This window comes from Chiloscyllium plagiosum, unplaced genomic scaffold, assembly GCF_037043375.1.
Source record: "Chiloscyllium plagiosum isolate Xiang-an unplaced genomic scaffold, Cpla_swu_hap1 HiC_scaffold_16, whole genome shotgun sequence".
In the NCBI taxonomy this organism is placed as follows: domain Eukaryota; kingdom Metazoa; phylum Chordata; class Chondrichthyes; order Orectolobiformes; family Hemiscylliidae; genus Chiloscyllium; species Chiloscyllium plagiosum.
In genome coordinates, this window is record NW_028270154.1 from 92,442,182 (window position 1) to 92,457,604 (window position 15,423).

Sequence of the window (15,423 nt, forward strand, 5' to 3'; positions counted from 1 at the left end):
CTGGGACCACTTTTGACAGTATTTTACCATCTTCCTTTTAGATTTTCCCTTTCTTCCACCCTGATCCCAATTATTTAGCATTCTCCCTAACGGACTATCGTCAGGTACCCCGGGGTATGTGTCATTGTCCCTGTTTAAGCCTACCTTTCCCTTAATCGCCTTAGATCCCTTATTTCCCATTTCCGAGGACTTCGTATTTTTCCCATGATAATCTATCACAATGTAGCCAATTCCGGGACCTTCAGTCCCGTGATCGCCCAGGTTCCTTTGCAGGCACCCCCGGTCTTTGGATTCCTGTGTCCTACGTCTCTGTGACACAAATCACAGGCACCCCGTAGGTACACGTTCCTCCTCAAACACGGTCTCTGCAAAATCCCTCACAGGCGAGCCCCGGTCTCTAGATTCCTGAGTCCCACGTCTCTGTAGAAAAAAAAAATCCACAGGCTCCCCGTAGGTCCCCAGTCCTCCGGAAACACGGTCCCCGCAAGTTTTTTTCTTACCTGGGTTCGGTGCACCGAAATTACTCGATCGTTAACCGTTCCCACTGCCTCGGGTACACCCCTCCTTTGTTTTCCTGAGCCTCCCGGATATCACTCGCTCAAGCCGCGCGGGGCGACAAGCAAGGAATCAGGGACTGCCGAACTCGGCAGGGTGCACCTTCTCCGATATCCTTCCTCAACTCCCCTTGCGGCCGGAGTGTTGATCCCGGATGACGAGCCCCCAAGTTGTTAGAAACGAAAATCGCTTCTCAATAATCGCTCTAGACAAATTCAGGAAAACAAAGTTTTATTAACAAGTCAAGTCTGCAGAGTTGGGCACCCTTGAAGAAAAGGCGCGCTGAGGCTTACAAAGTCTCCCATTATATACAGTTCAAATCCCTCCTCTCCTTGGCTCTAACAAGCCATGAGGTTCACATTCTTAAAAACATCATTATTCTTATCACAAAGTCTGCAACAAATGTCTCCAGAGTCTCTAAAGTTGTTGTTTTTCTCACCCTGTAGTCTTATCAGTCAAAGACTTATTCTTCTCTGTCTGTGCAATCTGTAACAGATGTCTCTCGAGTCGTTTCCCTATCCTGGAGTCTTATCAGTCAAGGACTCATCCTTCCCTGCCTGTGTTAATGGTTTCATCAATCAAGGGCCTGTTTGTTTTTACTCTGCTCACAAATTGTCAGCGTTCTGCACAATTTAAACTAGCCTGTTTGTTTTTACTCTGCTCACAAATTGTCAGCATTCTGCACAATTTAAACTATTCTACTTTTGAGTATATAAAATGTTCTAGAAAAGAAACAAAAGTTTTGTCTTTTATTATAGATCAGTCTGTGGTCCAGGCACATCTTAAAGTTTAAACCGAAATTACCTCTCTCAATTGAGAATGAGGATTATTGAAGCACAGCACAGACTTCACTTAGACAAGAAATGTACTTCGCCATCTCTACCCTTTACATGTTGAATGTGTTTGCCTCGCACATCACTACTGTAATTGTACTTATCTGCTAGTTGGTAATCAAGTAATGGCCTAGTTTGTGAAAATCTTTTAAACCCTTTGATTACACCTGATTTTTTTCGTTTCAGCCAACCCTTACTGTCCACCAGCCAGCAAAGGACTGTTGTTTGTTGTGCCATCATGAACGCAAGGATTGGGGAACTCAACAGAATGGGATTGTGGATCTAAAGAAGTTGGCACATTCACTACCTGCATTAACTCATGGCGGTCTTGAACGGGTGCCTCTCTGGATATGCCAAGCATGTCAAAGACGAGTAGAGGAGGAGCAGCAACGGGCTATCTGTGAACAGACCCTAATGGTAAAAATGAATTTTACTTGTGATGATCTAAAATATTTGTTGCGCATTATAGGAAGAAAGGGAAATTTTGTGTTCCATTTAATATTGTTATTTTCAGAATATAAATTATCATGACTGAATTCTGGGCTATACCTGCAAATTTAATCTGATTCTCTTGGTCATACTGTAGAATCAGCTTACAGAATCAGAAGTATTAGCATTGTGATCACGTGAAATGCTCATTTTGTTCTGTGGTATAGAGTCATAAAAGATGTACTACAGGGAATCAGACCTTTCAGTCCAACTTGTCCATGCCGACCAGATTTCCTAAATAGATCTTTGTGGGCGGCACGGTGGCACAGCGGTTAGCACTGCTGCCTCACGGCGCCAGAGACCCGGGTTCAATTCCCGCCTCAGGCAACTGACTGTGTGGAGTTTGCACATTCTCCCCGTGTCTGCGTGGGTTTCCTCTGGGTACTCCAGTTTCCTCCCACAGTCCAAAAATGTGCAGGTTAGGTGAATTAGCCAAGCTAAATTGCCCGTAGTGTTAGGTGAAGGGGTAAATGTAGGAGAATGGGTCTGGGTGGGTTGCGCTTTGGCGGGTCGGTGTGGATTTGTTGGGCCGAAGGGCCTGTTTCCACACTGTAACTAATCTAATCTAATCTAATCTAATCTAATCTAATCTTTCTGCTCTCACTTTAAACTGATGCCGTTTAGTTTTGGACTCCACCACCCTGGGGAAAAGACCTAGTCTGTTCACCCTATCCATGTCTCTCTTGATTTTATGAACCTCTATAAGGTCATGACTCAGCCTCCAATGCTCCAGGGAAAATAGCCCCGGTCTATTCAGCCTCTACCTATGGCTCAAATCCTCCAACCCTGGCAACATCCTTGTAAATCTTTTCTGAATCCTTTCAAGTTTCACAGCATCCTTCTTATAGCAGGGATACCAGAATTGCATGCAGTATTCAAATAGTGGCCTAATCAATATCCTATACAACTTGTGGTTCTGTTCGCCGAGCTGGGAATTTGTGTTGCTGACGTTTCGTCCCCTGTCTAGGAGACCCGGGTTCAATTCCCGCCTCAGGCGACTGACTGTGTGGAGTTTGCACGTTCTCCCCGTGTCTGCGTGGGTTTCCTCCGGGTGCTCGGGTTTCCTCCCACAGTCTAAAGATGTGCAGGTCAGGTGAATTGGACATGCTAAATTGCCCGTAGTGTTAAGTAAGGGGTAAATGTAGAGGTATGGGTGGGTTGCGCTTCGGCGGGTCGGTGTGGACTTGTTGGGCTGAAGGACCTGTTTCCACACTGTAATGTAAAGTAATGTAATGTAATGTAATGAGACACCCTCAGTGCTTGGGAGCCTCCTGTGAAGCGTGTCTGTGATGTTTCCTCCGGCATTTATAGTGATTTGTATCTGCCGCTTCCGGTTGTCAGTTCCAGCTGTCCGCTGCAGTGGCCGGTATATTGGATCCAGGTCGATGTGCTTATTGATTGAATCTATGGATGAATGCCATGCCTCGAGGAATTCCCTGGCTGTTCTCTGTTTGGCTTGTCCTACAATAGTAGTGTTGTCCCAGTCGAACTCATGTTGCTTGTCATCGGAGTGTTTGGCTACTAAGGATAGCTGGTCGTGTCGTTTTGTGGCTAGTTGGTGTTCATGGATGTGGATTGTTAACTGTCTTCCTGTTTGTTCTATGTAGTGTTTTGTGCAGTCCTTGCATGGGATTTTGTACACTACATTGGGTTTGCTCATGCTGGGTATCGGGTCCTTCGTCCTGGTGAGTTGTCTGAGAGTGGCTGTTGGTTTGTGTGCCGTTATGAGTCCTAGTGGTCGCAGTAGAGTTTGAAATAGAGAACACACACTGGATCATCAACGCCACACTCACAGGAATCCGATTCACTCGAGAGGAAGAAAAGGACAACCAACTCCCATTCCTAGACGTGATGGTACAGAGAACACCGAACGGAGAATTCACCACAAAGGTATACAGGAAAGTCACACACACACACACACACAGACAAAGTCCTGAACTACGAAAGCAACCACCCCAACAGACACAAAACTGTGACCACTAGGACTCATGACGGCAGAGGAGAAAGTGAGGACTGCAGATGCTGGAGTTCAGAGCTGAAAATGTGTTGCTGGAAAAGCGCAGCAGGTCAGGCAGCATCCAAGGAGCAGGAGAATCAACGTTTCGGGCATGAGCCCTTCTTCAGGAATGATCTCTGAGGAACCTTGTTGTACACCTTACTGTCCATATAGATCATGTCCGCTGCTCTGCTGTCAGCAATCTTCTTCAAAAAATGTAATCAAGTTTGTGAGACATGATTTCCCCCACACAAAGCCATGTAGACTATCCCTAATCCTTGCCTTTCCAAATACATGTACATCCAGTCCCTCAGAATTCCCTCCAATAACTTGCCCACCACCAATGTCAGGCTCACTGGTCCAAAGTTCCCTTACCATCTTTCTTAAACAGTAGCACCACATCAGCCAAACTCCAGTCTTCCAACACCTCATCTGTTGCTATCGATGATACCAAGTATCTCAGCCAGGGTTCCAGGAATCACTTCCCTACCTTCCCACAGAGTTCTAAGGTACACTTGTTCAGGTCCTAGGGATTTATCCACCTTTGTGCATTTCAAGACATCCAGCATCACCACCCCTGTAATATTTTTCAAGATGTTGCTATTTATTTCCCCACAATCTCATATCTTCCATATACTTCTCGACAGTAAACACTGATGCACAGTACTTGTTTAGTATCTCTCCCATGTCCTGTGGTTCTGTGGCCTTGCTAATCTTTTGAGGGGCCCTATTCTCTCCCTAGTTACCCTTTTGTATAATCCTTTTGGATTCTCTTTAACTCTACTTGTCAAAGCTATCTCGTATCCCCTTTATGTCCTCCTGATTTCCCTTTTAAGTGTACCCCTACTACTTTTATACTCTTGTAGGGATTCACTTGATCCCTGCTGTCTGTACCTGATGTGCGCTTCCCTCTTTTTCTCGACGAAGCCTTCAATTTCTCTAGTTATCTAGCGTTCCGAACACACACCGGCCGTGCCCTTCATCCCAGTGGGAACATGCTGGCTCTGGACACTCTTATCTCATTTTCTACCTCCCCGCTTCTGGTTTAAATCCTCCCAAGTAACCGAGTAGATTCAGAAACTCCCTGCCAGTATATTAGTCCCCTTCCAATTCAGGTACAGTCGGTCCTTCTACAGGTAATTTCTCCTAGAAGACATTCCAATGATACAAAAATGTGAATCCTTGTCCGCTGCACCAGCTCCTCAGCCTTGCCTTCATCTGTTCTATCCTCCTATTCCTATCCTCACGAGCCCATGGCACCGGAAGTAATCTAAACCTTACTACCCTCGAGGACCTACTTTTTAAATTCCTGCCAACTTACATTATTCTCCTCTCAGAATCTCGTCCTTTTTGCTTCCTATGTCATTGGTTCCAATGTGTACAACCACTTCCTGCATGCACATAAGTTTTGTATAACATTTTAGAATGTTGTTAAATTCACCACAGTGATGTCTCGTTTAAAAAAAAATTGCAGTCCTTCACATCGGCAAAGAATGATCAGAGTCTGTTTCTTCCATCACTTTGAGCTTAAATTGGTTTGGTTTGGGATGAAAAGTTATTTGTAGTTTTTTAAAATTTTTGTGGAATTTGTGCACAAATTAATTTGAGTCGAAGAGTGTGGTGCTGGAAAAGCACAGCTGGTCAGGCAGCATCCGAGGAGCAGGATGTTGCCTGACCGGCTGTGTTTTTCCAGCACCACACATTTCGACTCTGATCTCCAGCATCTGCAGTCCTCACTTTTCTTCTATGAATTAATTTACAAGGTTCAGTATGCTCAGAATGCCAGTTTTTTTTTGTAGTTTCCTTTTTACAGAGAGTTATATTGTGAATGAAATTTGTCTTATGGCTTGGATTGAAGTTAACCTTTCTAAAGCACTCAAAAACCTAGAAATTGCTCTTGAAAGGATTGTGTTACTTTAAAGAAAGGGGAGGAAAGGCTCAAATGTGAGGTCAAACCTAGTCAAGTACTCTGAAAGCCAGACCCTTGTGGATGATTTGATGTCATGTTCTAAATTAAACAATTCTGTTTTGTTTCTGCAGTACTTTAGTATAAAACTGGGGAAATCTAAAATGAAAAGGTGCTGGTTATATTCAGTAGCATGGCAGCATCCCTGAAAAGAAACTAATATTTTGAATTGAACCTGACTCTCAGAACTGAAGGACAGTGATGGATTTTATTTTATTGAAAGGAAGGAAGGCCAGGAGTTTAAGAACATAAGAAATATTAACAGGAATAGATCATTTAGTCTGCCCTATCATTCTTTAGATCCCTCCCTGGCATCACAGCTAGAGAACAAGGAAGATTTGAGATAGAGTTGAGCACAGGACAGATTAAGAAACAAAAGGCAAAGGACATGATAATGTTTGTTGTCACGAAATGGAGCATTTACTTACAATGAATCAAAATAAGGGCAGAGTTCATGCTTTGAAATTGTTGAGTTCAGATGTCTGTAAAGTTCCTAACTGGAAGGCTGTAAAAGTGACTTTTCAGTCATGGACCTCAAACATGAGGAAGGAAATGGAAATCAGTGAAGATTGACAGGATAAAAGAAACAAACTGAAATGACAGTGGGGAGAAGCAATAGAGCGTCAAGGTAAGGATTCCCACAAGAGAAGTAATTCTGAATAAAACCTGAAAATGAAAGCAAAATACTGTGAATGCTGGAAAACTAAACTTATAGCAAAGTACCTGTACTAAAAATGCTGATGGCAAGTGTGATGGCATCTGTGGAGAGAAAGTTACTGTTTCAAGTCCGACCCTCATGAGGTAGTTTACAGCTTTCTAAATGCAGTATTGAGGGAGTGAATTGCCTGTTCCTAGTCCTCATTCTTATGTTCACATGTTGCTGCTAATCTGTGCATTTTCAGCACGTCGGTTTTATTTCATGTTTTCAAATGTTAGTTCACGTTGATATTTGAGATTATAAAAGTAAAAGTTTTCTTATTTTTTCCAAAGAGAGCCTGGAGTTCTCCCAGGTCAAAAGCAGCATGTGACATTAGAACAATAAAACCCTGTGCCACTTACTGTACTGTACAGCGGAACACAGTAATGCATCAGAATGGCATTTCTGTTCCTCGCAACTACTGGTAACGTTCAGTTTATTCATCATCTTGGAAGTTGTGCCTGATCTCAGGCTATTTTCACTGATTATGTGCTAGTGTTGTGCACCTTGGAGAAAGTTGCTTCAGATTACGAGCTTGAATGATTGTGTTGTCATAGAATTGTAGAATGTTAATGACACAGAAGGAGACCACTTGGCCCAGTGTATCTGTTCCAGCCAAAAAAATGACCCCAAACTTTTGCCATTTTCCAGCATTTAGTCCAGAGTACTGCAGGTTACGGTATATAAGATATGCATCCAGATACCTGGAGTCATATAGCACGGTCAAACTAATCCATGTTGACCATAATTCCAAACTAAACTAGTCCCACCTGACTGCACTTGGCCCTTATAGAACATAACTGAAAATGTGTTGCTGGAAAAGCGCAGCAGGTTAGGCAGCATCCAAGCAGCAAGAGAATCAACGTTTTGGGCATGAGCCCTTCTTCAGGAATTCCTTTACTTTACTTTTCACTGATTGGGAGAAGATTTGTAGTTCGGGTGCTCGTTGTTGTGGTTCTGTTCGCCGAGCTGGGAATTTGTGTTGCAGACGTTTCGTCCCCTGTTTCGGTGACATCCTCAGTGCTTGGGAGCCTTCTGTGAAGCGCTTCTGTGATGTTTCCTCCGGCATTTATAGTGATTTGTATCTGCTGCTTCCGGTTGTCAGTTCCAGCTGTCCGCTGCAGTGGCTGGGTCCAGGTCGATGTGCTTATTGATTGAATCTATGCCACGAAACGACATGACCAGCTATCCTTAGTAGCCACACACTCCGATGCCAAGCAACATGAATTCGACTGGGACAACACTACTATTATAGGACAAGCCAAACAGAGAACAGCCAGGTAATTCCTAGAGGCATGGCATTCATCCACAGATTCAATCAATAAGCACATCAACCTGGACCCAACACACTGGCCACTGCAGCGGACAGCTGGAACTGACAACCGGAAGTGGCAGATACAAATCACAATAAATGCTAGAGGAAACATCACAGAAGCACTTCACAGAGGCTCCCAAGTATTGAGGATGTCACCTAGACAGGGGACGAAACGTTTACAGCACAAATTTACTTTTCACTTTTTAAAAATGATTCTGCCTTGATTTCTGATCATTTTATATTTGCACACAATCAATTATTTTTGAGGTTTATAAAACCATGTGAGGCATAGATAAAAGGAGTAGTGAAGGTCTTTTCCCTAGGGTAGGGGAGTTCAAAACTAGAGGGCATAAGTTTAGGGTGAGAGAGGAAAGATTTAAAAGGGACCTGAGGGGCAACATTTTCACCCAGAAGGTGGTGTGTTTATGGAACAAATGCCAGAGGAAGTGGTGGAGGCTGGTACAGTTACAACGTCTTAAAATAATTGGACCGCGACATGGATGGGAAAGGTTTAGAAGAAAATAGGCCAAATGCAGGCAAATAGGTCTTGTTTAGTTTGGGAAATCTGGTTGGCATGGATGGATTGGACTGAAGGGTCGGTTTCCATCCTGTATGACTCTGATTCTTGGATGTTGTGCGAACATGATGGCTAATTAAATTAATCCCTTGTGCCTGCCCTTGGTCCATACCTCTGCATTCTTTGCATATGCATGTGCTTGTCTAATAGTCCCTTAAACACCCATATTATATCTGCTTCCACCAGCACTCCTGGCAAAGTGTTCCAGACTCCTACCACTCTGTGTTTCGAAAATACTTGGCACCTCACATCTCCTTTGAACTTTCCCCCTCACATTAAATGCAAGCCCTCTAGACTTAGACGTTTTGCCTGTGGAAAAGATTTCATCTGCCAACCCTATTTATGCATCTCTTAATTTTATAAACTTCTCTCAAGTCTCCCCTCAGTCTCCACTGCCCCAGAGAAAATAGCCCAGTTTTCTAGCCTCTTGTTACGTGTCATACCCTCTAATCCAGGCATCATCCTGGTAAACCTGTTACGCACCCTCTCCAAAGTCTCCACATCCTTCCTATAATGTGGCAACCAGAATTGAATACAATACCCTAAGTGTGGCCTAACCAAAGTCTTATAACGCTGCGACATCACATCCTGACTCCTGTATAATCAGTTCCCCGACCTATAAAGGGAAGCGGTGCCATACACTTTCTTTATTACCCTATCTACTTCTGTGCGGCAGCTTTCAGGGAATTATGGAAGGTCCTGCCATTAACTCTATATTTTTCCTTTACATCTCCCAAAGTGCAGTACCTCACTGGATTAAATTCCATCTGTTATTTCTCTGCCATATCTGCAACTGCTCTAAATCCCACTATATTCTTTGGAAACCTGTTACACTGTCCACAACTCCAATCTTTCTATCATCTATAAATTTACTACCCCATCAACATTTTCATCCAAGTCATTTATTTAAATCGCAAACAGTAGAGGTTGGATCCCAGTGGAACATCACTAGTCACAGACCTCCAGCCAGCAAAACACACTTCCACCACTGCCTTTGCCTTCTGTGGGTGAGCTAATTCTGAATCCAGGCGGCAAAGTCTCCGTGGATCCCATGTAACTTAATCATCTTAATCTTGTGGGTGAGCCTACCATGAGGGACCTTGTTCAAAGCCTCACTGAAATCCATGCAGACAACAACCATTGCTCTATCCTCATTGATCAACTTTGTCACCATCTTGAAAAATTCAATCAAGTTAGTATGTTGTGACCTGTCCTGCACAAAGCCACACTGACTGTCGCTAATTAGACCATGCATTTCCAAATGCATGTAAATCCTGTCCATAAGAATTCTCTCCAATAGCTTTCCGACCACTGATGTGAGCGTCTTGGCTCTATAGTTTCCTGGATTGCCTTTTTGAACCGAGGAACGACATTAGCTACTTGCCATGCTTCTTGAACTTCTCCAGTCGCTAATGAGGATACAAAGATCTTGATCAAGGCCCCAGCAATCTCCTTTCTTGCCCTCTCAATAACCTCTGATAGATGTCATTGGTCCCTGGGGACTTATCCACCTCAATGCTCTTCCAAATACTGTAGCATGTTAGCATGCTCTGCACTAGTCTCACTATCCTCCACATCCTTCTCCTCGGTGAATACCGATGCAAAGTACTCATTTAGGATCTTGCCCACATCTTCTGCCTCCAAGCACAAGTTCACTCCTTTCACTTTGAGTGATCGTACCTTCTCCCTAGTTAATCTCTTAATGTATGTATCGAATGCCTTGGGATTCTCTTCAACGCAACTTGCCAAGGTCGTTTCATGGCCCCTTCTTACTCTCCTAATTCCCTGCTTAAGTTCTTTCCTGCTTCATATTTCTCATGAGCACTGTTTGATTTTAGCTGCCTAAATCTTTTGTATATGCCGGTTTATTCCTCTGAACAAAATTCACAACCTCTCTCATTATCCAAGAGTACCTTATTTTGCAATCCTTGTCCTTCCTCCTTACCGGACCAGGCCGATCGTGAACTCTGATCAGTAGGTCTTTAAACAATTCCACGTGACTTGCCCGATAATAACTCTGACCAATTAATACTCCCTAGCTCCTGCCTAATACTGATGTAATTTTTCCTTCCCCAATTTAATATCTTCCCCTGCAAACTTATCTTTATTCATTGCTATCTTAAAGCATAAAGAGTTGATCACTGTTTCCAAATACTTTCCCATTGAAAGGTCAGTCACCTGACCAGCCTCATGAGCCAATACGAGGTCTGATATGGCCCCTTCTGTAGTTGCACTATCCACATACTGTTTCTTGAAATGATAAACTCTTGGGTGCACTTAACAAATTTTGCCCCATTTAAACCTCTTGCTCTAAGGGAGTCGTAGCTGATATTGGGACAGTTGAACTCGCCCACTATGACAACCTATTGTTATTGCATCTTTCTATAATCTGCCTACATTTTTTTCACAATCTAGAGTAATAATCTCAGGATTGCTACCAGTTCCATGGACTAGCAAGGTGAGGAGCAGAGAGTGAGTGCAGATGAACATGGCTGCCGGACTGGCGTAGGAAGGAAGGCTTCAGATATGTGGATCATTGGGATACCTTCTGGGGAAGGTGTGAACTGTACAAGAAGGATGGGTTGCACCTGAACTGGAGGGGCACCAATATTCTGGGCAAGAGGTTTGCTAGATCTCTTTGGGAGGGTTTAAACTAGATTGGCAGGGGGGTGGGAACTGGAGCTACGTATCAGATGATGGAGTAGGTAGTGAACAGGGAGAAAGTGAGGACTGCAGATGCTAGAGATCAGAGCTGAAAAATGTGTTGCTGGAAAAGCGCAGCAGGTCAGGCAGCATCAAAGGAGCAGGAGAATCGACGTTTCGGGCATAAGCCCTTCTTCAGGAATGAGGAGGGTGTGCCAAGCCGGCTTAGATAAAAGGTAGGGAGGAGGGACTTGGGGGAGGGGTGTTGGGCATGCGATAGGTGGAAGGAGGTTAAGGTGAGAGTGATAGGCCGGAGAGGGGGTGGGGGCGGAGAGGTTGGGAAGAAGATTGCATGTCAAGAAGGCGGTGCTGAGTCCGAGGGTTGGGACTGAGAAAAGGTGGGGGGAGGGGAAATGAGGAAGCTGGAGAAATCTGCATTCATCCCTTGTGGTTGAAGGGTTCCTAGGCGGAAGATGAGGCGCTCTTCCTCCAGGTGTCGTGTTGCCATGGTCTGGCGATGGAGGCGGCCAAGGACCTGCATGTCCTTGGCGGAGTGGGAGGGGGAGTTAAAGTGTTCAGCCACGGGGCGGTTGGATTGGTTGCTGCGGATGTCCCAAAGGTGTTCTCTGAAACGTTCCGCAAGTAGACGGCCTGTCTCCCCAATGTATAGGAGGCCACATCGGGTGCAGCGGATGCAGTAAATGATGTGTGTGGAGATGCAGGTGAATTTGTGATGGATATGTAAGGTTCCCTTGGGGCCTTGGAGGGAAGTGAGGAGGGAGGTGTGGGTGCAAGTTTTGCATTTCTTGCGGTTGCAGGGGAAGGTGCCGGGAGTGGAGGTTGGGTTGGTGGGGAGGGTGTGGACCTGACGAGGAAGTCGCGGAGAGAGTGGTCTTTCCGGAATGCTGATAGGGGAGGGGAGGGAAATCTATCCTTGTAGGTGGGGTCTGTTTGGAGGTGGTGGAAATTACGAAGGATGATACGATGTATCTGGAGGTTGGTGGGTGGTAGGTCCAGGCAAATTTGAGGTTGGGGTGGAAGGTGTTAGTAAAGTGGATGAACTGTTCAACCTTCTCGTGGGAGCACGAGGTAGCGCCGATACAGTCATCGATGTAGCGGAAGAAAAGGTGGGGGGGGTGGTGCCAGTGTAGCTGCGGAAGATGGACTGTTCCACATATCTGACGAAGAGACAGGCATAGCTGGGGCCCATGCGGGTGCCCATGGCTACTCCTTTGGTTTGGAGGAAGTGGGAGGATTGGAAGGAGAAGTTGTTAAGAGTGAGGACCAGTTCAGTCAGTCGAAGGAGGGTGTCAGTGGAAGGGTACTGGTTGGTTCGGCGGGAAAGGAAGAAGCGGAGGGCTTTGAGGCCTTCGTGATGGGGGATGGAGGTGTACAGGGACTGGATGTCCATGGTGAAGATAAGGCGTTGGGGGCCAGGGAAGCGAAAATCATGGAGGAGGTGGAGGGCGTGGGTGGTGTCCCAAACGTAGGTGGGGAGTTCTTGGACTAAGGGGGACAGGACCGTGTCGAGGTATGCAGAGATGAGTTCGGTGGGGCAGGAGCAGGCTGAGACAATGGGTCGCCCGGGGTAGTCAGGTTTGTGGATTTTGGGCAGGAGGTAGAAAGGGGCGGTGCGGGGTTGTGGGACTATGAGGTTGGAGGCGGTGGATGGGAGATCCCCTGAGGTGATGAGGTTATGGATGGTCTGGGAGATGATGGTTTGGTGGTGGGAGGTGGGGTCATGGTTGAAACTTTATTGCTGGAACAGCACAGCAGGTCAGGCAGCATCCAGGGAACAGGAGATTCGACGTTTCGGGCACAGGCCCTTCTTCTCCATTCCTGAAGAAGGGCCTGTGCCCGAAACGTCGAATCTCCTGTTCCCTGGATGCTGCCTGACCTGCTGTGCTGTTCCAGCAATAAAGTTTCAACTTTGATCTCCAGCATCTGCAGACCTCACTTTCTCCTCGGAGGTGGGGTCATGGTCAAGAGGGCAGTTGGAGGAGGTGTGCGCGAGCTGGCGTTTAGCCTCAGCAATGTAAAGATCGGTGCGCCAAACTACCACCGCGCCTCCCTTGTCTGCCGGTTTGATAGTGAGGTTGGGGTTGGTGCGGAGGGCTGCACGTTGCGAGGGTGAGAGGTTGAAGTGGGTGAGAGGTAGTGAACAGCCAGGTATAGCATGCTGAGAGTCTGTGAGGAGGGATGGACAGTTGATAGGGCAAATGTACAGTTGATAGGGCAAATGTACAGTCAGTGTGATGGGTTGAAGTGTGTCTATTTTAATGCAAGAAGTATCAGGAATAAGGGTAATGAACTTAGAGCATGGCTCAGTACTTGGAACAATGATGTTTGGGCCATTATGGAGACTTGGATGTCGCAGGGGCAGGACTGGTTGTTGGATGTTCCAGGATTGTGATGTTTCAAAGGGAAATTGGTGGTGGGATGGGGGGAGGTAATCAGGGGTACTGTCACAGTTGCAGAAAGGGAGGTCATCGAGGAGGGTTTGTCAATAGTGTCAGTATGGGTGGAAGTTAGAAACAGGAAAGGAGCAATCACTTGGGAGTTTTCTGCAGGCCCCCTAATAGCAACAGGGACATGAAGGAGCAGATTGGGAGGCAGATTTTGGAAATGTGCAGAAGTAACAGGGTTGTTGTCTGGGTGACTGTAACTTCCCTCATATTGATTGGAACCTCTTCATTTCAAATAGTTTAGATGGAGACGTTTTTGTCAGGTGTCCAGGAAGGATTCCTGACCCAATATATAGATAGGTCAACTAGAGAGGAGGCCATATTGGATTTGGTGCTTGGCAACGAATCATACCAGGTGTCAGATCTCTCTGTGGGGAGAGCATTTCGGTGATAGTGATCACAACTCCATTACCTTGACTATAGTCATGCAGAGTGTCAGGAGCAGACAGTATGGGAAAGTATTTAATTGGTGGGGGGGCGTAGATTTGTAATGCTATTAGGCAGGAACTGGGGCGCCTAGATTGGGAGCAGATGTTCTCCAGGAAATGCACGACAGTGATTTGGAGGTTGTTTAGGGAGCACTTGCTGATAGTCCTGGACAGGTTTGTCCCACTGAGCAAAGGAAGAGATGGTAAGCTGAGGGAATTGTGGGTGACAACAGATGTGGAATATCTAGTCAAGACAAAGAAGGAAGCTTAAGGATGAGGAGGCAAGAATCAGATGGGGCTTTAGACGATTACAAGATAGCCCAGAAGGAAATGAAGAATGGACTTAGGAGAGCTAGCAGGGGACATGAAAAGGCTTTAGTGGGTAGGATTAATGAAAACCCTCAGGCAATCTACACTTATGTGAGGAACAAGAGGATGGCCAGAGTGAGGAGAGGGTCGATCAGGGATAGTGGAGGGAACTTGTGCCTGAAGTCCGAGATGGTAAGGGGGGTCCTGAGTGAATACTTTGCTTCAGTATTCACTACTGAGAGGGAACGTGATATTTGTGAGGTCAGTATGAAACAGACTGATATGCTCCAACAGGTTTATATTAAGTAGGAGGATGTGCTGAAGATTTTGAAAAACCTGTGGATAGATAAATCCGCTGGGCCAAATGGACATACCCTAGTTTACTAGAGAAGAGATTGCACCTTTGGCAATGATCTTTGCATCCTCACTGTCTATTGGAGTAGTGCTAGATAATTGGAGGTGGCAGATGTTATTTCGTTGCTCAAGAAAAGGAATAGTGATAATTCTGGGAATTACAGACTAGTCAGTCTTACATTGGTGGTGGACAAATTATTAGAGAGGATTCTGAGAGACAGGATTTATGATTACTTGGGAAACAATAGTTTTATTAGAAATAGGCAGCATAACTTTGTGAGGGGCAGGTCATGCCTTACAAACCTTACTGAATTATTTGAGGATGTGACAAAACATTGATGAAGGTAGCGCAGTGAATGTAGTGTACATGGATTTTAGCAAGGTGTTTGATAAGGTTCCCCACAGCAGGCTCATATAGAAAATAAGGAAGTATGCGATACAGAGAAATCTGACTTGTCTGGATACAGAATTGGTTGGCCCATAGAAGACAGAAGGTGGTGGTATTTAGCCTGGAGCTTAGTGACCAGTGGTGTTCCGCAGGGATCGGTTCTGGGACCTCTGTTCTGTGATTTTTAAAAGTGACTTGGATGAGAAAGTGGAAGGGTGAGTTAGTGGGTTAGTAAGTTTGCCAATGACACAAAGGTTGATGGAGTTGTGGATAGTGTGGAGGGCTGTTGTAGGTTGAAATGGGGCATTGATGCGGAACGGGGCCGAGTAAGTAGCAATGGAGTTGAACCTGGACATGTGTGAAGTGATTCATTTTGGAAGGTTGAATTTAACTGCAGAATACAGGGTT

At 45.4% G+C, this 15,423-nt stretch overlaps 1 protein-coding gene across 2 annotated transcripts in view; it reads left to right on the forward strand.

Annotated features, from left to right (window-relative positions):
* Nucleotides 1-15,423, forward strand: part of fam193b (family with sequence similarity 193 member B) — a 111,086-nt gene that overhangs the window by 48,238 nt on the left and 47,425 nt on the right. For both annotated transcript variants that reach the window (XM_087995543.1, XM_087995544.1), the window contains exon 2: nucleotides 1,575-1,805. In XM_087995543.1, the coding sequence (XP_087851669.1) occupies nucleotides 1,575-1,805 (231 nt within the window). The remainder of the gene's footprint in view (nucleotides 1-1,574; nucleotides 1,806-15,423) is intronic.